Source organism: Oryx dammah, unplaced genomic scaffold (genome assembly GCF_014754425.2).
Source record: "Oryx dammah isolate SB20612 unplaced genomic scaffold, SCBI_Odam_1.1 HiC_scaffold_19, whole genome shotgun sequence".
NCBI classification, from domain to species: Eukaryota; Metazoa; Chordata; class Mammalia; order Artiodactyla; family Bovidae; genus Oryx; species Oryx dammah.
Genome location: NW_024070203.1, coordinates 93189522 through 93214080, shown reverse-complemented (window position 1 = coordinate 93214080; position 24559 = coordinate 93189522). Strand labels below are relative to the sequence as shown.

At 39.1% G+C, this 24559-nt stretch overlaps 1 protein-coding gene across 2 annotated transcripts in view; it reads right to left on the bottom strand.

Moving 5' to 3' along the window:
- Window positions 1-24559, bottom strand: part of LOC120878888 (MDM2 binding protein) — a 68237-nt gene that overhangs the window by 43391 nt on the left and 287 nt on the right. For both annotated transcript variants that reach the window (XR_005724652.1, XM_040261798.1), the window contains exons 2-11: window positions 23771-23851; window positions 21029-21102; window positions 20785-20933; window positions 18930-18988; window positions 17151-17295; window positions 15980-16097; window positions 14947-15081; window positions 13281-13375; window positions 12399-12471; window positions 9417-9534 (exon numbers count right to left, since the gene is read on the bottom strand). Coding sequence is in view for 1 of the 2 variants with exons in the window: in XM_040261798.1 (XP_040117732.1) it covers window positions 9417-9534; window positions 12399-12471; window positions 13281-13375; window positions 14947-15081; window positions 15980-16097; window positions 17151-17295; window positions 18930-18988; window positions 20785-20933; window positions 21029-21102; window positions 23771-23851 (1047 nt within the window). In the remaining variant the exon portion in view is untranslated. The remainder of the gene's footprint in view (window positions 1-9416; window positions 9535-12398; window positions 12472-13280; window positions 13376-14946; window positions 15082-15979; window positions 16098-17150; window positions 17296-18929; window positions 18989-20784; window positions 20934-21028; window positions 21103-23770; window positions 23852-24559) is intronic.

Sequence of the window (24559 nt, the reverse complement as noted above, 5' to 3'; positions counted from 1 at the left end):
AGGCGGGCACGACTGAGCAACTTCACTGTCACTCTTCCCCTTCATGCGTTAGAGAAGGAAATGACGACCCACTCCAGTGTTCTTGCCTGGAGAACCCCAGGGACGGGGGAGCCTGGTGGGCTGCCTCTATGGGGTCGCACAGTCTGACTGACGCGACTCAGCAGCAGCAGCATACTCACTGATTAAGTTTTGATGTGGCTCTTTAGAGTTCTATTATATTTTTTCTATATATTCATACCCGTAATGTATCAACTGCTATTTCCCGCTTTCGTTTCTTTAAAAGTGGAGTAAGCTGGTCCCTGCACGCACACACAGCCCCACTGGTGGGAAAGGAGTGTGTGCGCGTGCTCCCACACGGCGCATCCATAACGGGCTTTACAGTGGGGTGGGCAGCACTCATTTCTCTGGCACGCCAGTAACGCGAAGGTCGGTTAAGACAGCAGAAAGCAAACCAAGAAGGTACAGTGAAGGCCAAGCAGAAACTGTGGGGCCTTTGAGAACAAAGATAGAAACAGGAGCCTTTTTGTAGAAGGTGGTGAACTGGACATGAACATTTATTTTCACTATCTCCTGAAATTCCATGAAATGAGAATAAATTAAAAACAGCAGAGAACTACAGGAACCAATATCTGAGAGAAGAGACAGCAGCAACTGAACTTTGAAAGCAGGAAAGAAGATGAACAATTGGAAACAGACTTCAGACTCCCAGTTGCTGAGAAAAACCATAGAGAGTTTGGAAGCAACAAAATTGATATAACAACGCCCGACACGGGACTCTGGGATGGCACCGGAAACACAATGATGGTGGGACAGGAAAGCAGGCCGAGAGTCTGTCTCAAAGCTGTCTGGTGTCCAGATCCCTCCACATTCTGTCAGGCAAACGACCGTCCTTCCCCCAACCCAGGGGACTTGCGGTTATCCTCTGGAGAAAGTCAAACAAAACGTCCCTGGCCTGGGAGATATGACAGAGCTCAGGGCTGAAGTTGATTATTCATGTATTAAGTGAATGCCGGTCTAAATACTGAGGCCCTTCACCCTTCTTCACTCACGTAACTCCCAGAATTTTGGAGGCCAGAGAGCAGCACTGAGCTTTCGTTTGGAAATGTGGTCAGTACTAGTGTGCTGCGCGCCTAGTCGCTCAGTTGTGTCCAACTCTTTGCCACCCCATGGGCTGCAGCCCGCCAGGCTCCTCCGTGCCTGGGATCCTCCAGGCAACACCACTGGCGTGGGCTGCCCTGCCCTCCTCCACGGGATCTTCCAGACCCAGGGATCAAAGCTGCACCTCTCAGGCCTCCTGCATTGGGAGTTGGGCTCTTTACCGTTGGCACCACCTTAAGTCTCTGCTGCTGCTGCTAAGTCACTTCAGTCGTGTCCGACTCTGTGCGACCCCATAGACGGCAGCCCACCAGGCTCCCCCGTCCCTGGGATTCTCCAGGCAAGAACACTGGAGTGGACTGCCATTTCCTTCTCCAAAGTCTCTAAGCCACTTATTAATCAGGTTGTCTCCATACTATCGAGTTGTAAGAATTTCTTTAAAAAATATCTGTCCGTTTTAAGATAATATGATTGAAACTATTTCCTCTTAGATTTTAAAATTGTTCCTTAGCAGAGTCTTTCAAAAAGGGGACAGGTGAACTTATTCAAACATTAAAGTTTTGGTGAATGTACAGGTTCCTTTTAATAGATCACCCTTTTGGTTCGCGCTTTCTCACAGCGGTCCTGTACTCTAGTGCCTGCATTTAGGCACAAGTAAAGTAACTTCACATATGTAACTGCACATATGTAACTTCACATATGTAACTGCACATATGTAACTTCACATATGTAACTGCACATATGTGTGTGATTTCTGAGTCTCTATATATGAACGTTCAATTATCCCGGTTTATGTTAAAAAGACCATCCTTTTCTCACTGGCACGCCTGTCTATTCTGCTCCACTGACACACGTGAGCTCTGTCTTGATTCTTATAGCTTTAGAGTGAGTTGCAAATCAGGCAGTATAAATTCTCGTAAGCTGCTCTTCCTTTTCAAAATTATTTTGGCCATTCTAGGTCTTTGTAATTTCCTATAAATCTAGTATCAGAAATTGTCAAACTGATTTGACAATTTCTATGAAGAGGCCTCCTGTAATTTCACTACAGATTAGATTGAATCTATTCCCTGTAACTCAGATGATAAAGAATCCGCCTGCGATGCAGGAGTCCTGGGTTTGATCCCTGGGTCGGGAAGATCCCTGGAGAAAGGAACAGCTGCCCACTGCAGTATTCTGGCCTGGAGAATTCCGTGGACAGAAGAGTCTGGGGGGCTCCAGTCCGTGGGGTGGCACAGAGTCGGGCACGACTGAGGGACTCTCACTACTACCCCACTGCTATACGCCAGCGTGGAGAGAAGGGCCAGCGTGGTGCCGCTGCGCTTCCAGACTGCGAACACGCCGCGCCTCTCCAGCCACTGTTCTCTCCCTTCAATGCCCTCAGCGATGTTTTGCAGTTTGCAGTGTACAGGTCTTGGACTTTCTGTTAGATCGAGCCCCTGTGTTCCATCCACTGATTTCTGGTCTAATCTCCTTCCTCTCCGTAACTTGGGTTCAGTGTTCCAGCTTCCTGAGGTTGATGTCGACTTCAGGCCTTCCTTCCATTCTAAGATAAGCGTTCAGAGCCGCTGAGAACTGCAATGAGGGGCATTTGACCTGTGGGCCATTTAGAAGTGTGCTTAAATTCTAGTTTCCAAATATTTAAAGTATTTCTCAGATTTCTTTCTGCTGTTGCTTTCTAATTTAATTCCATTATAACCAGAGAAAACGTTGTGTATTATTTTTATCCTTTTAAATTTACTGAGCCTTGTTTAATGGCCTAACAAACATATAATCTATCCTGAAGAAAGTCCCATCTGTGCTTGAAGAGAACAAATACGCTGTTCCATGGTATGTTTAATAAAAGTTAATACAAAAAAAAAAAAATTAAAAAAAAAAAAAGTTAATACAGTAAAGTTGGTTGACTGTTTCTACTACTGGATTTCTAACATCTAGAATAATGCCCTGAACACAAGGAGCACATAATAAATGTGAGTTTTGCTGACTGAAAGAATACTTTGTCTTTGCCACTGAAATCTCTTTAAAAATCTTTATCCAAGTCCTTTACCTCTTCTCAAAGGCAAAAATATTTATAAAATAAATTACACTGAGTCACCTCAACCTTGTCAGTTTCAGCTCACTATTTTGAAACACTTTTACCCCACTGATTAGAGTATGAAGAAGGTACAAGCTTCCTCAATGCAAAGTACTTTATTAGTCCTAACAATTTTTTTTTTTTGCCGAGTATCTTCAAAATGTTTCCTTTCAAAGAATTCCAATTTTTAAAAAATGTGGCAAAAGTAGAACTCAGGGTGGTGAAATGATCACAGATACCAGTAGAAAGACTTGGGTGGAAATTCTGACTTCATCCTATGACCTTAGGCAAGTTTCCTGGTTTCTCTGTACCTTAGCTTTTTCATTCTTTATATAAAATTAGGCAGTGATCAACATCCAATTTTTTGACAATTTCATAAAACATCTCTGTGAACATATGGTATACCAGGTTCTTTTCATTAAACAACTGGATTTTTAATACAAGTTTAAATATAGAGGCCTTTCTTCAGAAATGTAGTAGGGTTTAGTTACTTGCATTTGTTTCCATAGTTCTACATTTTTCCCAGTACCATAATACTCGAATACTTCAGCAGAAATCACTTTTAAAAATCATTCTTTTGCCACTCAATTTAAGCATATTTCAAATTGGGCACTGTTCTATTTTAGGTCAAATTATATGAATTGCTGATATTTAACAATTTTCGACATACCACAGTTCAAACTAACACATATATGTATTATATACATCCCTTGATTTCTCACATTAAACCTGAAGAACTGATAAAAACTGGAGCACTGCAGTCCATTCAAAGTCTTTCTTCACTTTTCCAGAAAGCAGTTACGACTAATTGGAAATACAATCTACATTTCACTCATTATTTAACAATTATTTTTGAGTACCTATTAAGTGTCAGGACTTCCCTGTTAGCTCAGAGGGTGAAAAAATCTGTCTGCAGTGCAAGAGACCTGGGTTTCGATCCCGGGGTCAGCAAGCTCCCCTGGAGAAGAGAGCAGCTAGCCCCTCCAGTATCCTTGCTTGGAGAATCCCATGGACAGACGAGCCTGGTGGCCACAGTCCATGGGGTCCATCAAGGGTCAGGCACTGCTCAGGGCACTGAGAATAAAGCAACAAGTAAAAGCAAAAAGTTCACCTTGTCTCTTCTCCTCTCCAGCGAGAGAAATGCACACAGTAGGTATACTAGATGGCGGGAAGCACTAAGGACAAAACTAGAGCTGGGATGACGAGAGGCGTCAGGAGTGCAGTCCAGCTGCAGCTTTAGACAGGAGAGTGGAAGTTAGGTCCTGAGCGAGAGAATGACTATGGAGGAGCGGTTTCCCAAAACTGAGACCTGGCCACTCTCGGTAAGAACTGAACCTGTGACCCCCATCACCGTCTAAGCGCCCCAAGGGCAAGTTCTTTGTTCCATTTCCTGCCGGTCCAGCATGTAAAACACAACTAGTATGTTTCAGCTGCTCAGTAAAAGTCTGTTGAAAACCTTTAGTATTTCATACATATGCAAATACAAATAAATGCTTACATTCATACACCTGAACAGATGTTTGTACTACAAATGGTAGCAATGATAACCTCTGCACAGGTTTCATTTATGTACTAGCTCCTGGGGATTATTTCCAGTTGGTTACTACTAAATACAATGTTCTGTATTTAGTATTTGTATAACTAAGTATTTTGTGCAAGTGATTGTGTAAGTAGCACTTTGTATACGTAAGACCTATAGCTCCTTCTCCATATCTATTTTCCAAGTTAGGGTGTAAATTCTAGAAGGGGGGAAGCCATGTCTGCCTTGCTCACCACCAATCCCCAGACTGCGGTACCATCCCTAATTCACCTACGAAGCATGAACAGAAAGGTATGACTGAATGAATAATGAACCAGATCATGAAAGTACAAAATCAGGAGGAGTTTCAGCAAAGAGAATAAAGTGCAATTTGGAGGAAAGGGAACATGGAAGGCACCACCAGAGAACAGCTGGGCAGCATTCACTGGCTGTGGGGAAACAGAGTTTTGATTTAGAAGTTCCTATCTTACCTGGCAGTGAGAGAGGCTACTGGCAGGGGCACCACAAAAGGGCTATGATGTCTCCCATGGAAGGGGCATCAAACGTACACGCGCTAAAACTTGGCTACTCTTTACAACAGAACCTTTGCCAGTGGGTAATTTCCCCTACAGGAAGGGTTATGAGTAAAACAGAACTTGATAATCAACTGTCCGATTTGATTGCTTCTACTTCTAACATTAAAAAAAAAAAAAAAGTACTGTGAGGTGTCAGCTTAATCAGCCCTTAATGACACAGCCTAATCAGTAATCGACAGTCTGGCTTCAAAGATGGTCATGTGATAGATTTTTAATTATTTTTCAGAAGTTACCAATATAAATCCCCAAATTTAAAGAGGAGATTAAAAAAAATCAAATCAAGCCAACTGATAAGGTTTTTTCTTAGACCTGCAATAAAAACTATGGAAAAAAAAATAACTAAGAGTAAATTCTAAATCAAAAAATTATCTTGGAAAAAATTACAAGAGGAAAAATAAATAAAGGGCTGTCCAGAATACACTCAAGTTTAGTTAAGAGATGTTAGTGTTCAATCCATGTTAATAGCTTTCAGTTCAGTTCAGTTCAGTCGCTCAGTCGTGTCCGACTCTTTGTGACCCCACGAACTGCAGCACGCCAGGCCTCCCTGTCCATCACCAACTCCCGGACTTCACCCAAACTCACGTCCATCGAGTCCGTGATGCCATCCAGCCATCTCATCCTCGGTCGTCCCCTTCTCCTGTCCCCAATCCCTCCCAGAATCAGAGTCTTTTCCAATGAGTCAACTCTTCACATGAGGTGGCCAAAGTACTGGAGTTTCAGCTTCAGCATCATTCCTTCCAAAGAAATCCCAGGGCCGATCTCCTTTAGAATGGACTGGTTGCATCTCCTTGTTCTCCAAGGGACTCTCAAGAGTCTCCCTTCTCCAACACCACAGTTCAAAAGCGTCAATCCTTCTGATAGACAGAGGGCCTGAAGAGCTATGGACGGAGGTCTGCGACACAGTACACGAGACAGGGATCGAGACCATCCCCAAGAAACAGAAACGGAAAAAGGCAAAACGGTGGTCTGAGCAAGCCTTACAAACAGCTGAGAAAAAAAGGGAAGTTAAGGCAAAGGACCAAAGGGAAGATATACTCATTTGAATGCAGAATTCCAAAAACTAGCAAGGAGAGATAAGAAAGCCTTCCTCAGTGATCAAGGCAAAGAAATAAGAGGAAAACAACAGAATGGGAAAGACTAGAGATCCCTTCAAGAAAATTCAACATATCAAGGGAACATTTCATGCAAAGATGGGCTCAATAAAGGATGGAAATGGTATGGACCTCTAGTGGAGGTGATGGAATTCCAGCTGGGCTGTTTCAAATCCTAACAGAAGAAGTTGTGAAAGTGCTGCACGCAATATGCTAGCAGATTTGGAAAACTCAGCAATGGTCACAGGACTGGAAAAGGTCAGTTTTCATTCCAATCCCAATGAAAGGCAATGGGCAAAGAATGCTCAAACTACACACAATTGCAGTCATCTCACACGCTAGCAAAGTAATGCTAAAATTCTCCAAGCCAGGCGTCAACAGTACATGAAATTCCAGGTATTCAAGCTGGATTTAGAAAAGGCAGAGGAACCAGAGATCAAACTGCCAACATTTGTTGGATCATCGAAAAAGCAAGAGAGCTCCAGAAAAACATCTACTTCTGCTTTACTGACTATACCAAAACCTTTGACTGTGTGGATCACAACAAACTGGAAAATTCTTGAACAGATGAGAATACCACACCACCTGACCTGCCTCCTGAGAAACCTGTATGCAGGTGAAGAAGCAACCAGAACTGGACATGAAACAACAGACTGGTCCCAAATCGGGAAAAGAGTACATCAAGGCTGTATATCGTCACCCTGCTTATTTAACTTCTATGCGAAATACCAGGCTGGATGAAGCACAAGTTTGAATCAAGAATGCCAAGAAAAATATCAATAACCTCAGATATGCAGATGACGCCACCCTTATGGCAGAAAGTGAAGAAGAACTAAAGAGCCTCTTGATGAAAGTGAAAGAGGAAAGTGAAAAAGTTACCTTAAAGCTCAACATTCAGAAAACTAAGATCATAGCATCCGGTCCCATCAGTTCATGGCAAATAGATGGGGAAACGGTGGAAACAGTGTCAGACTTTATTTTTGGGGCTCCAAAATCACGGCAGATGGTGACTGCAGCCATGAAATTAGAAGACGCTTATTCCTTGGAAGAAAAGTTATGACCAACCTAGACAGCATATTAAAAAGCAGACACATTACTCTTCCAACAAAGGTCTGTCTATTCGAAGCTATGGTTTTTCCAGTAGTCGTGTATGGTTTTAAGAGTTGGATTATAAAGAAAGCTGAGCACCAAAGAATTTATGCTTTTGAACTGTGGTGCTGGAGAAGACTCTTTAGAGTCCCTTGGACTGCAAGCAGATCCACCCAGTTCACCCTAAAGGAGATCAGTCCTGGGTGTTCACTGGAAGGAGTGACTGATGCTGAAGCTGAAGCTGTAATCCTCTGGCCACCTGATGGGAAAAACTGACTCACTGGAAAAGACCCTGATGCTGGGAAAGATTGAGGGCAGGAGGAGAAGGGGACGGCAGAGCACGAGATGGCTGGATGGCAACACTGACTCAAGGGACATGAGTTTGAGCAAGCTCTGAGTGTTGGTGATGGACAGGGAAGCCTGGCGCGCTACAGTCCGTGAGGTCACAAAGAGTCGGACACGACTGAGCAATCGAACTCAACTGAACTAGGGTGACTTGTAAAAGAGGTAAACAAAACAGCCGGTAAACTAAAACTCTAAATCTCCTGCCTTGATGACTCACTGAGATATACATCTAAAACTAAACTCTAGCTTTAACTTTCTACATAAATACTATGTGCATTTCAGATTCAACATTTGTTAACATTGATTTCAATGTCTCACCTATTTCCTCCAAAGTACTGGGAAAGCCACTGATTGTAAACTGTATCCCCTGGCATTCTAGGGCTCTAGAGTACCTCTGCAGCTTTCCCAGTAAACAACCTGCCCCCAATACGGGAGAGGCAGAAGACGCAGGCTCGGTCCCTGGGTCGGGAAGATCCCCTGGAGAAGGAAATGGCAAGCCATCCAGTACTCTTGCCTGGAGAATTCCAAGGACAGGGGAGCCTAGCAGGCTACCGTCCACGGGGCACAAAGAGCTGGGCACGGCTGAGCACGAGCACTTGACTTGAGAGCATCTCGAGACGGAGCACAACAGCGGGCCATAAGCGCAGAGGTAAACTGAGCGAAAGAAAGACGTGTCCGACGCTCGGCGACCCCATGGACTACCCAGTGACGGACATTTCCAGGCCAGAATACTGGAGTGGGCAGCCTTTCCCTCCTCCAGGGGATCTTCCCAACCCAGGGACTGAACCCAGGGCTCCCACATTGCAGGCGGGCTCTTTACCAGCTGAGCCACCAGGCACAGTCCACAAGCACTGTCCAACTGGAATATACACTGGCAAAGAATACAAAGGAACACACTTTGGCGATGTGACTTCGGACAAGCGACTTTAACATCTGACCCACCATTACTTCAGGAAATATTAGTTTTGATTTAAATAATCTGAATTTATAGTAGAAATTAATGACATCTTGAATGTAATAGATTATTAGAGGCCTGGGTTCAAATCCTTGGAGGAGTTAACAGAGCTATTAACTGGAAGAGACAGGATTTGAAACAAGATTCTGCCAGTTAATAGCTCTGTAATTTCTCCAACCCCCAATTTTCCACATCTGTTGAATGGGTATAAATGTAATTTCATAAAGTTATTATAAAATTTAAATGAATCAAGATTTCTAAAGTACTCAAAATAGTGTACAGCATATAAAAAGTTGTTAAATTCTATTAATTTCATCAAAAAATTGTAACGAGTTTATTTTTTAATATATCATATAATAATCACTTTATTTCCATCAATTTTATTCCTGAAATGGCTCTAAGAAACCCAGGTTCAATATAACTAGCTATCTAATTAACCAAGATTTGTGTCTTTTGAACACTGATATTTTACGAATGAATTAAGGTTATTGTATATATATTGCAGTAGGTTATTAGATTAAAAAAATCTTAGTACGATACAGGTCTTTCTTAATCAGTAGTAACAAATAACGTATTTTCTCATGAAGAAGTGTCGTCTCCTTCAGATCTTGTATGCGCATTATCTATGCTGCACCATGAACGCTGGACTGCTTACCACTGATTGTCCCAGGTTTTCTAGCCATATACTCCTTCCATCTTCTTGAACTGAGCTGGCTGGGAGGAGGAGCAAGTATGCGACCCATGGTACACGGCAATACAAAAAGAGCACCAGCCTGGATAAAACAGACCATACTTTGAGTGACTGCACACAGAACGCAACTTTAAAATAGCGCCACCTGACAACCCTCTACTCACATCTCACCTACATACCACACCCTTAATAACGCTCTCTCCCAAAAATTTCACTATAAAAGCTAAAAAACCAAAAACCCAAAACACAGCCTCACCTCTACCAAAAAAGAAAAAGCCAAAAAACGTAGAAAGGTATTCAGCTACAAGCATTCCTTTCCTTCCATGTATCTGAAAACCATATTTACAGTATCTGACTTAAGTTTAGGTTGTGGGTATAATTTCTTAGTCTATCTGCAAATCAATGAGAGGCCACAAATCCTATCTGTCCTCAAAAGATTCTGGTCACACTAAGCCATAATTTTACAACTTCGGGTCTAAATGGATTATTGTTCTGGCTTCAAAATTAGAGTCAAAAGGCCACTTCATAGCTTCTGTCCCTAGGGATCAGAGACTCGATGCTAACAGGTATAAATTCAGAGAAACCAGGAATCATATGCCAGAGAACATACAGCAGCGTCCAGCTGATTCATGCCCAAGCTCAGCTTAGTCATCCTCATATTCCCACGGCTGGGTGCACAGATGTTCATTAAATATTTGTTCCCCCAAACACAACATAACATATTTAGGTAAATTCTCAGTTTGATTAAGCACTGAACAATACAAATTGCAACCTTGAAAGCTGTACTTTGCTTGTTATTTTAGAAATGTAAGCTACAAAATCAGCACATCTCAATATACACATTTTTAAAATTTGGGTGAAATTTAGGCACGAAGCATCTCAAATCTAAAGCAAAGTCACTTTTAATTGTCTTTTGTAGACAGATGGGTTATATGAGATATGTGACACAAAGTTAATTAACTTTTTGCTGCTATTTATTATTTTTGCTTATGTATTCTTAACAGTTATAAAAATAAGTCTACCAGGGCAAAATAAGGAAGGTAAAATTAAATATGTTTACTTTCCTTTATTATTATAGCCATAATCTTTTTAAGTCAAATATATTCTACATACTCAAGATTAGACATTAAAATAAAAATATTTAGGAAAATAATCATTAATTCTAAAAGATATATGTTTAATTTTCTAAACATTAAGTCCTAATTCTTCCTCCTTGCATAAATAAGACTTCTTAGCCCAAAATGCATGACAAGACCATCTGGCCCAAAGGGGAGACAAAGCTGTAATGTTAGTATGCCAGATCAGAGTCCAGTTATAGTTTAACAATTATATGACCGTTAAAATTATAGTTACAGCTTAACAATGTAGAGATGCTAAACACAGTTCAAAGCATAACTTATACCCTGGTATAAATATCCGATCCACCATCCAGATAAATAACCACATTTCTGAGACAGTCTGTTTTTGATTAAACATTTACTACAAAAATGAAAATAAACATTTCTACATCACATATGCTATAATTTCCTACAAAATAAACTTATGTCAGTAGTTTACAGGACTCTGGCAGCAAACCTGGATTCTGACGAGCTGCGCTCACTCCTACACGAACCCTTAGGCAGGCTCTGAGACTTGAGAACGAGGCTTTCGGTTTCACCTTCCATTTCAAAATTTAAGACGACATTCCAATGCCTTTCAGAGGGCAAGCACCGAACAAGCAGGCACTAGTATGACAATCGTTCCCTTAGCCTTATAAATTCTCTTTAACAGAAATGTTCCTGCCCATATGATTAACAGATATTATGATTCCCTAACAATCTTATCTTGCCTTTTTCTAATCTAATAAGCATTCCTCTAAAAGGCTTTTATTTTTATTCTGGGGATAATCAAACATTCTTTTTAAGCTCAGAAGTTGACCTAGGATCACAGAAATCGCTAGAATTTAAGCACTATGATAGCTTCCCAAGGAGGGACCTTGTCCACTTTATTCTCTCCAGTACCTGCAACAAGCAAATGTCAGGCAGTCCAAAAAAAAGAAATAAATGAAAACCATGTTATAAAGCACTAGGATTATTTCAAGCAATGAGCCTGCAATTTAAAATTTTCTTTCAAAAAATGTAAAAGACTAATTTTAACCCAATGTAAAAGGACAATGAACTGTTTCACATTTACAGATCTATCAGCCAAATTACATAATCTATGTTTTCAAAAATTATCCCTTTTGCTGCATTAAAGTAGGAACATATATTTAAAGATCCAATATTTGTCCCTGACTCATAGAGTACAGTCCAATATTCTATGGTCATCGCCCAAGAAACAATAAAAATGACAATCTAATACAACAAATTTAAAATAAAACAACTGAAAATATGACATGAATAGATACCAACAGTTTAGCTGCCTTCTAGGATTGGTCTTGCCTATCTTCAGTAGATGGATTAATAATTATTTTGTACGTGTGCCAAATTACAGGTATATGCCTGATCTTGACTTGAAACATTATCTATAAAACTAAGGACTAAAGATTTCATTGTAACTTCAAAAAGAGGGTTACCTAGAGCTTTATACAATTCGGGAAAATGTTTCACTTAAGTGTGTCTATCATCTGGGCCATATAAATATTTTGCCACAGAACTGAAATCAAATGTGAAAGAGTAAGTTAACAATAATCTAATGTAGCCTGAAACTTTAAAGCAATTAATTACCAATCATGAAGGTTATTTTCAAAAATCTCTTCTAAAAAAACAAAAATCACTTCCTGTCTGCAGTGGACTCTGGAGTTATAAGAAGTCCAAAATATTTTAATATGAATTAGGACCAAAACAATGTGTTATGTGAAAGAAACCAAATCATCACACAAAGACAGATTAAAATATATGTATATTCCCTTTTCTCACACATCTGTAAACACTGAGTTAAAAACAAACAAAACCCCACTTTCTATACCTCACCACACAGGGAAGAAATCTGCTCCAACAGCAACTTGGAGTTCTGCCTGGTACTGTTTTTTGTCAGTCCCCTGTACTAAGGAGTTAAAGAAATGATGGAATGGTTAGCTGTCAAATGACTTAACTTCCTAAAGTAAGTTTGATCCTCCAACTCACAAGATGTTTAAATTCATTTATCAAAAATTTTAAACTAGGAACTCACAATTACTCCTCTCCATAAGGACAATTATTTTTCTGCTTCTGAAGATACACCAAGAAGTAGGGATACTGCAAACTATTGGAACCAGAGATCTTAAAACCTGGAGCTTCTGAATAAAAATTCAAGGACACTATGTGCTAGTGTTTCATTTCCACCCACAACAAATTCTTTTTATACAAAATATTCTGTTATTAGGTGTATTCTTAAAACATCTTAGATATATTTTCTTTAAAAAGATTCTAAACTGTGCTGAATATCTGCAGACGAATGTGAAGGCTCACATTTACTTAGGCCTTTAAAACGATACAGTAGAACGGCACTCCTATCTATCCTTTCAATGTCAAGAGAAACATCTGAACCTTCCAATAGTATATAAATTATTTTGGTTTTCTTCACAGACTCCTAACATTTTTCCCTCTTCCCTACCCCACAAATGCGTGATAATTTCAGGAAGCCTCCTGCCTATCCTAAAGGCATAAGTACACTACCTGAAGGAGGATTCTTTTTTGCAAGTTGTAGCCCTTCTCTTAAAACAATGGCAATGAAAGGTATACTGATATTATCAAAAAAATGAAAAACAACAAAAGTACAGCCAAATATTTAAATGTGGTGGTGCCAGGAAAAAACTCTATTTAACACAGAAAATGTGATCTATGATGAACAGATAAATGAAAAGGATACAACTCAAATTCAATGTCTGACATATAGCAGGAGGGTAGATCTGATAATTTTATCATCTGCACAAATTCTAAAGCAGGGCCATAATAATGGAAAACCTAAAAAAGAAAATAAAATTATGTAAGGTTTTAAATACCAGAAATAAAATGAAAGTGAACAAATTAGTGATCAGGTTTTAAACCTTTAAAATTGGTCTTAAAAAGACAGTATTTATACATTATGCAAGCCAAACACTTCATTCTCTATAACAGACAAGAATTTCTTCCATTCGAATTCTAGCTTTCAGAGTGGAGAGATAGACACAGAGATTTCCTAGAAAGGAAAGTTTCTAGAAAGAGTTTACAGGAAGAAAGTAAGTCTAAAAAGAGGTAAGCAACAGGGGACAAGAGTTCTCAACTTTTCCTGTTTATCTCTAGCTAGACAGACAGATACGCCAGGAGGCTAGGTTACTCAAGTGGCTCTGAAAAAGTGAGAAAGAAAAAGAAAAGACGCACCAGAATGGACTCTGACTGGTATGCTGAGATGAAAAAAAAAAAAAATCCTTGGAGAAAATACCAAAGTAATTAAAGAAAGAACTAGTGAAACCAAGAGTGCTAATTAACAAAGCAAGCTCCACTCGAAGAAATAAGATTAAGGATTTCTCTGGATAGAGTCTAAAACTAAACTAAGAGTGAGCTAGTGAAGAAGGTATTTCCAAGGTTGGGGTTAGAGTACTTAATAGGAAGGGCAAAGAAAAGCAAAACCATCTTCAAACAACACAAAATCTTAAACTTGCAGAAATCTGACTAATTTTAGCATATACGATTACATGTGTGTATGTGTGTGTATACACAAAAATACGCAAGACACAAAGTGTGTATTTATATAAAGATTCGTATACTCAAGGGTACGGTTTTTTCAAGTCATACGTGGATGTGAGAGCTGGCTCATAAAGAAAGCTGAGCGCCCAAGTACTGATGTTTTTGAACTGTGGAGTTGGAGAAGACTCTTGAGAGTCCCTTGGACTGCAAAAAGATCAAACCAGTCAATCCTAAAGGAAATCAATCCGAAATATTCATCAGAAGGACTGATGCTGAAGCTTCAATACTTTGGCCACCTGATGCAAAGGGCTGACTCATTAGAAAAGGCCCTGATGCTGGGAGAGACTGAAGGCAGAGGGGACGACAGAGGATGAGATGGTTGGATGGCATCACCAACCCAACTGACGTGAGTTCAAGCAAGTTCTGGGATTGGTGACAGACAGGGAAGCCTGGTGTGCTGCAGTCCATGGGGTCGCAGAGTCGGACGCGACCAAGCGCCTGAACTGAAGCATGCGTTTGTGCGTGTGAACACAGAGACAGAGAGATCAAAGCCTGTTCTCTTTGCACTGTGGCATGCTCCCTTCAAACTGAATCCTAGGAAGCTCAAAAGGTAAAGGCCAAACCTAAAGCAGCTTCAGGCCGATACTGAGCTAACATTAGGGTCATTCCATTTTGAAAAGAATCTAAAACAGTGATAGTTTTTCCCAACACTCAATGCCGATAACACACTATAATTTAAGAACAATTATAATACAAGTTGTATGAATGAGCACACTTAAGCACGTATATTAGCCAAGTTAACTGAAGATTCAAATGTATCTTCTAACGATATTTATGAATGGATGATTGTAAAAACAAGCACGGATTACCTTTGGCAAAATATCTTCATCCTTTGATGGTATTAACTTTTGGTCAAGAAAGCAAGTTTTTAAATTAGATGTACTAAAATTCTTCCGTGTGACTCCCTTTAAACAAAATTCAGGAAAACTTATTTCACTTCCAAACTGAAAAGAAACACAGAGAGCAGTTACAGACATCATGAACTAAGTTATGAAGATTAATGCATCTTATTGCAACATAAAAGTTGAGAGGAAAACCATATATTAACTCATTTCTGACTCCTCGGCTCAAAATGCAGTTCTTCCATTTACGTACACATCATTCGTATTTCAACTTACACGTGAATTTTTCATGAAACGCTCTCCTTGGCCTTTCATGAGCCCACAAGAGTATGTTAAGCCTATTCTCTGGAACCACAGGGGCTTCCTGATGGTTCAAATGGTTAAGAATCTGCCTGCAGTGCAGAAGACTGGGGTTCGATCCCCGGGTTATTAGGAAGATCCCCTGGAGAAGGGAATGGCAACCCACTCCAGTATTCTTGCCTGGAGAATCCCATGGACAGAGGAGCCTGGTGGGTTACAGTCCATGGGGTCGCAAAGAACCGGACACAACTGAGCAACTAAGCATAATAGACGGAAATACATCAAATACCAGAAATACTTATTTCAACGTGGATACAACTTATATGCAATGAAACAAAGCAGCTTGGACAAACATGAACTTAACTAATGTTAAAAGCTATGTTTTAAAATAATGTTACATTCTAGAATTACAGTGCCCAAAACAATCATAGTGACTATTTAAATTTAAATAAAGTGAAAAATTCAGTTCTGTGTTTGAAGTAGTCACATAGAAAGTTCTAGTAGCAACATGAAGCCAGTGGGCTATTGTATAAGTATAAATTCAGAACATTTCTATTAATGAAGAAGTTCTACTTAGATAAGTGTTTTTCCAGAACATCTTCAAATGGTACATTTTCATTAGGATTCATTTATATTATCTGTGTTGTAAATAAAGTTGAAAGGCCTGCTTTGTAAACTGTGGTAACAGAAATCCACTTACCTTCCTCTCCCATATCTGAATCTTTCCCCTCCATAGCTCCTTTGAATCAATAGCATTTCTGAGATCTTCAAAAGATACAATATTAGCAGAAAGGTATTCTGCAATTTTCTGATAATTTCTATAAATAAAAAGTTCATGATAATTCAATACAGGCTTTTAAATTTGACTTAGATTTAATGGTTATAGTTAACTACAAGCTAAACAAGCAAAATGTAAAGTTTATATTTCTGCTTTTATCTATTAACATTACAGAACATTCATTAAATCAGTCTCTGGAGAAGTTTCCAGCATATGTTCATTTAATCTCAGCATCACCATGAATTATGAATAATTATCCTTAACGCTACAGACGACTAGATTTTCCTATTGCTATTTACTGGCTTTAACATGTCAGATACACACGTATGTACACACATATACAGACAAAAAGAATGAAATTCGTATCTTCAAAAGAACTGCTTTCCTAAACTGCTCCCACAACGGCTCTGTATGAAGTTCCTTAATAGCACTGACAGACTATCCTGACTATACGCATTCCAGTTCCTCCCTGAACTTCAATGAAAACCATCAAATCTCACTTTTGTAGTTTCCCAGTAAATACTGCTGTGCTTGGCATAATGACAGTGGTCAACAGACAGCTGCTGAATGAAGAAAGTCATGCCGTGAACAAACCCAGCACCTATTTAAGGATCGAAACTAATACACAGCTGATCCTTACTCAAGAGTCATAAAACACAACAGTGTATGTTAATTTCTCCATTGCACATAAGACAGAAAACCACGGCATCATAAATCCAGTGTCTCCACACACCCACGGCATTTATCGCCATGCCCACTGGACAACACAACCCTATTTAAAAAGACACAGTCTGTTTGGAGAATAACGCTCAATAACGGTTCAAAAACAGTATCCGTGATATTTACTAAAAGCTTAAAACTTCTGAGAAAAATAAAGTGTGAAATTAGGGAAATCCAAGTTCTTCTCAATGGAAAACTCTCTAATTGCAGTAGGACATATCGGGTTGGTCAAAAAAGCTTCATTTTTCCCGTAAGATGCTGCTTTCTTGGCCACCCCATAAAACTGTCACATTTTAAAAGATCCTCAAATGCTGGGTCTGTGAAAAGCAGGGTAGCAACTTAACTGTAAAAACAAATAGCACAGACAGCTTACATTTCACAATGATCTCCTGCTATGGTAATTTTTGCTGAATGCCATTCCTTCAAATGTTTTAATGCTCCGACAGTAGGCAAACAGTCTCTCAGTTTTGGAGGATCTTTGTCAGAAGGCAACAGTATTATATCTATCATTGCTCTACCTAGAAAGAAATAAAAGCATTTTTATAAGTATTTTACATTTTTGTTTTGGAGCACAGTTGATTAAGTGTAACTTTTTAAAGACATTAGACCCGAAATGCCTCAAAACAGTATTCTGGACAATTGAATTTTATGTTTATTTAGAAGATGAAGGAGGATTTTAACTTTAATTTCTGAAATTCTTCAAAACAGTACACATCTTCAGGAGTCTGAAATTTTTAAGTGTTTATCACTTGATTTAAAGCCATGTTATCTTGAAATAGCTAGCATGTGCCAGAAAAACAATGGACTACGTCATAATCACTTGCCAATTATGTGCCAGTGGTTAATAACACATCGCTGTGAGGCCATCAATACTACTGTTGCTCTGAACAGAGGGAAAAAAACGTGCAATAACACATCGCTGTGAGATCATCAATGCTACTGTTGCTCTGAACAGAGGGAAAAAAACGTGCAATTCATTATGCTCTTCTATACTTGATCTTCTTACACAAAAGGGAATGAGTTAGGGTGAAACTGAAATGCTCAAATAAATTATTTCTCTTTCTAAAGAACAATAAGACACTCAGAAAATTCAATTATACTGACGGTATCACTGGTTCCTGAGAAAGAAGGTTACTTCATGAAACTTTAAATTTTATAAAATGATAAATTTTACTGAAGGATAAGAAAAATCAAAATCAAACAGAAACCAAACCAAAGTAGAACAATGAAAGTATTTCAATTTGCCAAAATAGCAACTCCACATTTCATATTTTGAACTTCATAGAAAAAAACTGATGCTTATTTGTCAATCTACTTAGCTCTTTTCCATATAAGATCTTTTATGCTAAAATACAATCCTGAATATAAGGATTAGATTTGAGCTAAAATCCTTTATGATAATCACATAGACTTTACTTATCACTGTATACTCAGCTCCCAGTACAATGCCTGACACGTAACAGACACAACCAATATCTGCTTAATAACTGACCTCCAATAACGAAAATACTCAGAAAACTCTTTAAAAGTATTTGTGGATGCCAAAATATATCAAATTTTTGATGAATCAAGTAACTGACTCACCTTAAGAAAAATTTAAGATAAAATACAGTTTTAAGAAAAAACAATACAGTATTTCATAAAATATGCTTCCCATTACAGAAAAAAAAATGAACTGCATAAAAAAAATTGAATCAAGGGCTTCTTTTACTGTATGACTTTCTATATGACAATATATATAGCTGACTTTACACCAGGAAAGAATGCTACCCAAATGATCTACGTTAAAGAATTTCTTTTTCCAGGGGTTGTCATGGGACAAGTGTTCTAAAGAACATTGTGGAAAACAATGGTAGACAGTAGAAAGATTCTTCTTCAGTAATAACTGAAGAAGGAGACAGACGAGTATTTACTTTTGTAAGTTCTAACTTTTGTCTAAGTAAATGAAAACAATTTAAAAAGCTAATATCTCAACAATGTATTTTATTAAAGTAGTGGAGAATTTGTTTTTCACAACTTCAAATAAAAATCATTTTTCATTTTTAATTTAAAAATCAGAAGTGAGAACACAAGCATGAAGACTGAGTTTATCATTCCCTCACACACAGTGTAAGATAAGATACAAATGCTGAAAATAGCCACAAGGTATTACCAGGAGCAGGAAGCTTGTCTGATAACTGATGCAAACTTTCCGCAGATTCTTCATAAAGGCTAAAACAAAAGAGAAAGTAGGGGAAAAAAGTCATATATAATCATAATTAGGTCATATTAAGCAAATGGATCTCTGTGCCAGACACTATTAAGTATGTTAGCATTATCTCATTTGACCTTCATGACAATCCCATTAGGCAATACTCTTAATACTATTTATATCCTCACTTTAAATAATTCAATTAAAGTTCACATCAGTAGTAGGTATGAAAGCTAGGATTCAAACCCTGAATCCAAGTTCTAAGCTACACTCCCCAAATAAGCAACAGTTAACAAACAAGGGGTGAAAACCCCTCCCTAAATTATATCTAGTAATTAAATATAAATCATAACTAGTAGACCAAACATTTTTCTGAACCCTACAAAGTAAGGTATTCCTAAGTGGTTAATAAAGATGGCTACTGCTTCCCTCTGAGCGACACAGAACAGACGGCAGGAAAACATGACACTCTCCTTCGATTCTTTAAAATCTATTAAAAATCTCTTAGTTTCATCCATGTAATGAATTTTTCTCAAAATAGCTTGCTAGATAGCATAAAGGTACCTGAATCTTTTATTATAAACTCATCATTGTTTAAGAAACTTAAGGCATCTTATGGTAAAGTGCAGTTTTCAAGCTCCCTCTTGTGGAAAGAGTTATTAAGTCACTTAATGGAAACGGCTGTTTTTGCACTCACCATCTTCGACAGTGGTGAGAAAACATGGAACGGTACGGTAAGAGCCCTACGGCTAGAAGGCAGCTTAGAAACCATCCAAAAGGCCCTCAGCACTTTACAGACGAGACAGGAAACACCAGACAAGTTCAGTCACTGGCCCAAGGTCAGGACCACTTCTACCAGCCTCCATTTCAATGCCCTTTTTAAACTTCTGTCTCCCCTCATTAATCAGCATAAACAAATACGATTTGAAAACAGGAACACTCGAAGTCTGCAGTAATTTATAGAAATATAATACTTGAATATTAAAATAAGCAAAAGCAGTTTTTTGTAATGAAGTATTACACAAGACCAAAATGACTAGTGGGCTTCCCTGTAACTCAGTTGGGAAAGAATCTGCCTGCAAAGCAGGAGACCTGGGTTCGATTCCTGGGTCAGGAAGATCCCCTGGAGAAGGAAATGGCAACCCACTCCAGTACTCTTGCCTGGAGAATCCCAGGGACAGAGGAGCCTGGCCGGCTACAGTCCATGGGATGGCAAGAGTCGGACACCACTTAGTGACTAAACCACCGCCAGAGACAGCGTACTTCAGGAAGAAAAAAATAATGACCACAACTCACATCACTTGAGTCGCCATATACGTCAAACTACAATTCAGAAAACCCGAAAGTGCATCCGATCACCCATACAACCCTCAGCAGCTCTGGGTCTCAACGTGCCCGAGACGCTGAGGACACACAAACTGAAGAGATGCATTTCAGCTTCAAAAGCAAAATGAAAGCGACACTGCGGCGTGAACGCCGGCTACTAACCTTAAACAGAGTTTCTATTCAAGCGCCTGGAATTTAACATCAAGCAGACTTTTTCTTCAAGCAAGTGACACATTACCACTTTTTATGACTCCTACAAATAAGTAAGCTTGAGAAGCTAAACATTTTCAGATACAAATTTGTGCATTTTAAAGAATTTTATTCAAATTAAAGGCCCAAACTGCCCATCTTCCAAAATAAGAGTTGAAATTTTTAATTACGTAAAATTCCCTCACTGTAACCGCTAACATATCAAATCCTCACCCTCATGGCTAACATACAATCTAACGTCAAATATCGTAAAGACGTTATTGGACGCATGTAAGCATACTCAGCCAAGGATGATTCCCTGCTACTGCCATCTTCTTCCTCAAAACACTCAACAGCACTCAAACGTTCTTCCATATTTGTCTGAAGAACACCTTCGATGTCATCTTTCTCTGCACCAAAATGTATCTCTTCCCAGTGTGAACTACAAAACTAACATATCAAAAGACTGCATTAAGTAATGGGTTCGTGGGATTACTTGTATTAACAAAGACATTCACCAGGTACCATTTTCTTATTTATATTACCTGATAAAATCCACATATTGCCTGAACTGCAAAGAACCACTTCCTGGAACCAGGTATACCGCCCACTGAACAGGCTTGAAAGCAAAATCATACTGATTAGAAGAAAAGAATGCCACAGATAAGCAGATGTTACAGCATATATACTTAGAGAGTTATGCAACTTTGATACATATTATACAATTCTCCAAATTATATATATATATGTGTGTGTGTGTGTGTATATATATATATATATATATATATAAAATACGGAAATTCAAGCAGGGAAATCTGCCTAAAGAGCGAAATGATTCATTCTTTATGAAGACTGCTTTAGTTCATCGCAGTTCAAAATCTATTTCATTATTATTAATCTTCATTTCAAACTCTAAAGATGCTGAAAAATACACCCACTCAATTACTATTGAATAATACCAAAAAATGCAAAGCACTTTAGGGAAAATGGTTCCCTCCTTAAAGATCATGAAAGTTTGGTTCAGCCTTACTAAAGAGAGAGGAGATAAAGAATAACTATAGCTTTGAAATGGAGATGGTCTTCTTGGAGACTGGAATATTATATGAAGATATGAAATTAAGGGTCACCACAGGGTACGAGTCAGAAGATCAGAGAAAAATTTAGAGCAACGTACAGAAATCGGATTCAAAGGAGGGGGAAGGAGATATATGGTAACTGTGGTTTACCTCATAGAAGTTAGGAAAGATGCTATGTGCGTCTTATTACCAATTTCTTACCATTTCTGCCAAAATTCCAGAAGACTTTACCCCCTAATTCCTTAAGAAAATAGAAGCCAGTAGGTAATAAACAGACCACCTTCCTGCATTTCCATTAGGCCTTTCCTCATTCTTCCCTGTTGACACGTAAGAGGCACCACCCTTTGACCAAGACTACCCCCCGAATTCCACTGGGACACCAGGCCGATGACTCTGCATCTTTGATCTCTCCTTCTCCACCCTTTCCTTCCCATTAACATCTAAATATGCACAAGTATTTCTCAAATTATTTTTTTGAATCACCTTTAAATTCGTCTCCCCTTTTTAGTTAACCACTATGTCTTTCTTTCCAGGAAGATGGACTTTCTGAAAGCACTGTCTACTCTTGGCCGTCTCTCTGTCCTACGTGCCTTTTCTATTCCCTTCAGAATCCAGTGTGATCTGTTCTTTTGTCCCCAACATGCCACTGAACTATGCCCACCAAAGTCACCAACTGACATGTTTCTAAATCTAGGTTTTTAGTCCCATTGGTACTTGACTTCTCAACATTAGGACTAAGAAAGGAATAAAACAATGACACCTTTGACTATTTTCTCCTGAAAATACCTGCTTTCTGTGGGAAACCTATCTTTCTTTAAAAACTGGTGCTCAGATCCTTTCAAAAATGAATTCCTTGGAATTCTTTTTGAGATTTTCTGCTCTTCTCACTCTCCAAAACAATCCCACCGTTCTTCATGGCTCAAACGGACATCTATATATTGATGATTCCATAATCTTTCTCCAGCTCCATTCTCCTCTGGAGTTCCAGACACATGTATCCGATTCTTTTTTTAAGTCTTAGTGAACTTAAAATTACAACATTGCATCTGTTTTATGTCTCGGTTTTTTCATCTTAGCTTCCTGACCAGGGACTGAACCCACACTCCTTGCCCTGGAAGGCAAAGTCTAAACCCCTGGACCAGGGGAGTCCCATGTATCCACCTTTCACAAGATAGTCTCACTTTGCAATCTTTCAGAAAACTCATCACGTGTCTTTCACTGACCATGTCATTTTCCACCAAAATCCTGTTGTAACAATAGTAGTACTGACTTAGACTATACCAACTTGCAAAATTACTGAGCACTACCAGGATTCGGCAAACAGGATAGGGAAGCACACAGACATTAGAAGTAATTCCCCAAAGATGACAGCTGAAACTCAAGAGACAGGTTCTCGGATGCATGAGACAGAAAGGAACGGAGCATTCAGTCACGAGAACAGGCGCACTCTCCTTGGCGTCTCCAGAAACTCCCTTCAGCTTCCAGACCTGTTCTGGCATCTCTACTCTCAGACAGAGGCCAAGCAAGGGAAGGAAAAAAAGAGGGTAACGACCAAAGAAGTAATAACTGGATCTATATAATGCCAATAGAAACCGAAGGAGAAAAAATATTTCCAAAGTGAAGGGTGATCAAAAAAGTCAAAGATTTTAAGGAAGTTCAAGCAGATAAGAATGGAGAAAAGATGACAATTATGGAGTGCGCTTTTAAGAGAATTAGTAAGAGGTAAGAACGAAAAAAAAACAGTTAAGGAAATGGCTATATGAACATTAATAATGTATTTGTCCTCAGAACACAATCATACATCCTCCTTATAAAGCCATGTTACTCTATTTTACACAAAGCTAAAGATGGCAAGCAAATCTCATAAAGGGAACAAAGCTCAAGATGAGAATATAAAATAATTTTCATAACAACTTTATGACATCAAAGCATCAGTAATATGAAATTTTTATGTAACATGGAAATCCTGTTATATAAAATTTGTTACAGAAATATTTATATATTCTGTGTTAATTGGTAATGCATTATAGCTCTGCACTAATATCTCCCTGTAAATACATTTAGCTAAAATATTAAATGACATTATTAATATCCCCCCCCAAAAGCAAACAAAGAAAAAAAACAAAATTTTTTGGACTCTTATGTGAGCAAATTAATTAGATTTATTTCCAGTACAAATGCTACGCCAGTGAAAGTTTACGTTGTACTTACCAGGGAAAGTACTATCTTCTGGACTAACTGAAGCACTAATGCTTCTTTTCAGGAGATGATAAACATTTGCTGCTCTTAAGTCTGAGAAAGAAAAATCAAACTCAGCTGGGCTCAAGAATTACACAACGTAGACCAATTCCAATTGCACCATCAGAGCCTCTCCAGAACAACACACGATACATAAAAGGTCTGCACTCTGTTCGAATTTTAATATAATAAATCCAAAGCAAGCAGAGAGAATAGGAGTTCCCGGTTTGCACATGCTTGCCAGTTAACACAAATCCAAAATCTCCCTCCCCCAAATAATTTTTAAACCAATGGGATGGGAACTCCTGTTACAACACTCTGTACACGGCCACATCTATTCCTCCTCAAAAGACCTCTCCATCAAAACAAACCAAATAAAATGCAACAGATTCCAGACAGGGGCATCAAAAAGGGTGCAAAAATGGTCAGAATCGTCCTAAACCTGTCGCTTGTATTTTAACTTATTCCGCGTGCGCAATGCCTCCTCCTGTGAGGATGTACACTCCAGGAGAGGAAGAGCCCTTTCCATCTCGCTGCCTTCCGTCTGACTCGCACTTGGCACACAGAAGGCAGAACTGCCTGTTGAATGCATATACGCCTCAAGAGCAGAAATTCCATTTCCAAGGCCCCGAGAACTTTTTAACTGTGTCTGCAAGTTCTGAGCGCGGGCGTGCGGCACCCGGAACCCTGGCCCTGTCCCGCGTGCAGGCTGCACCCTCCTCGGCCCCGGCAGGCCGACGCTCCGCGCGCCCGCTGCACCCT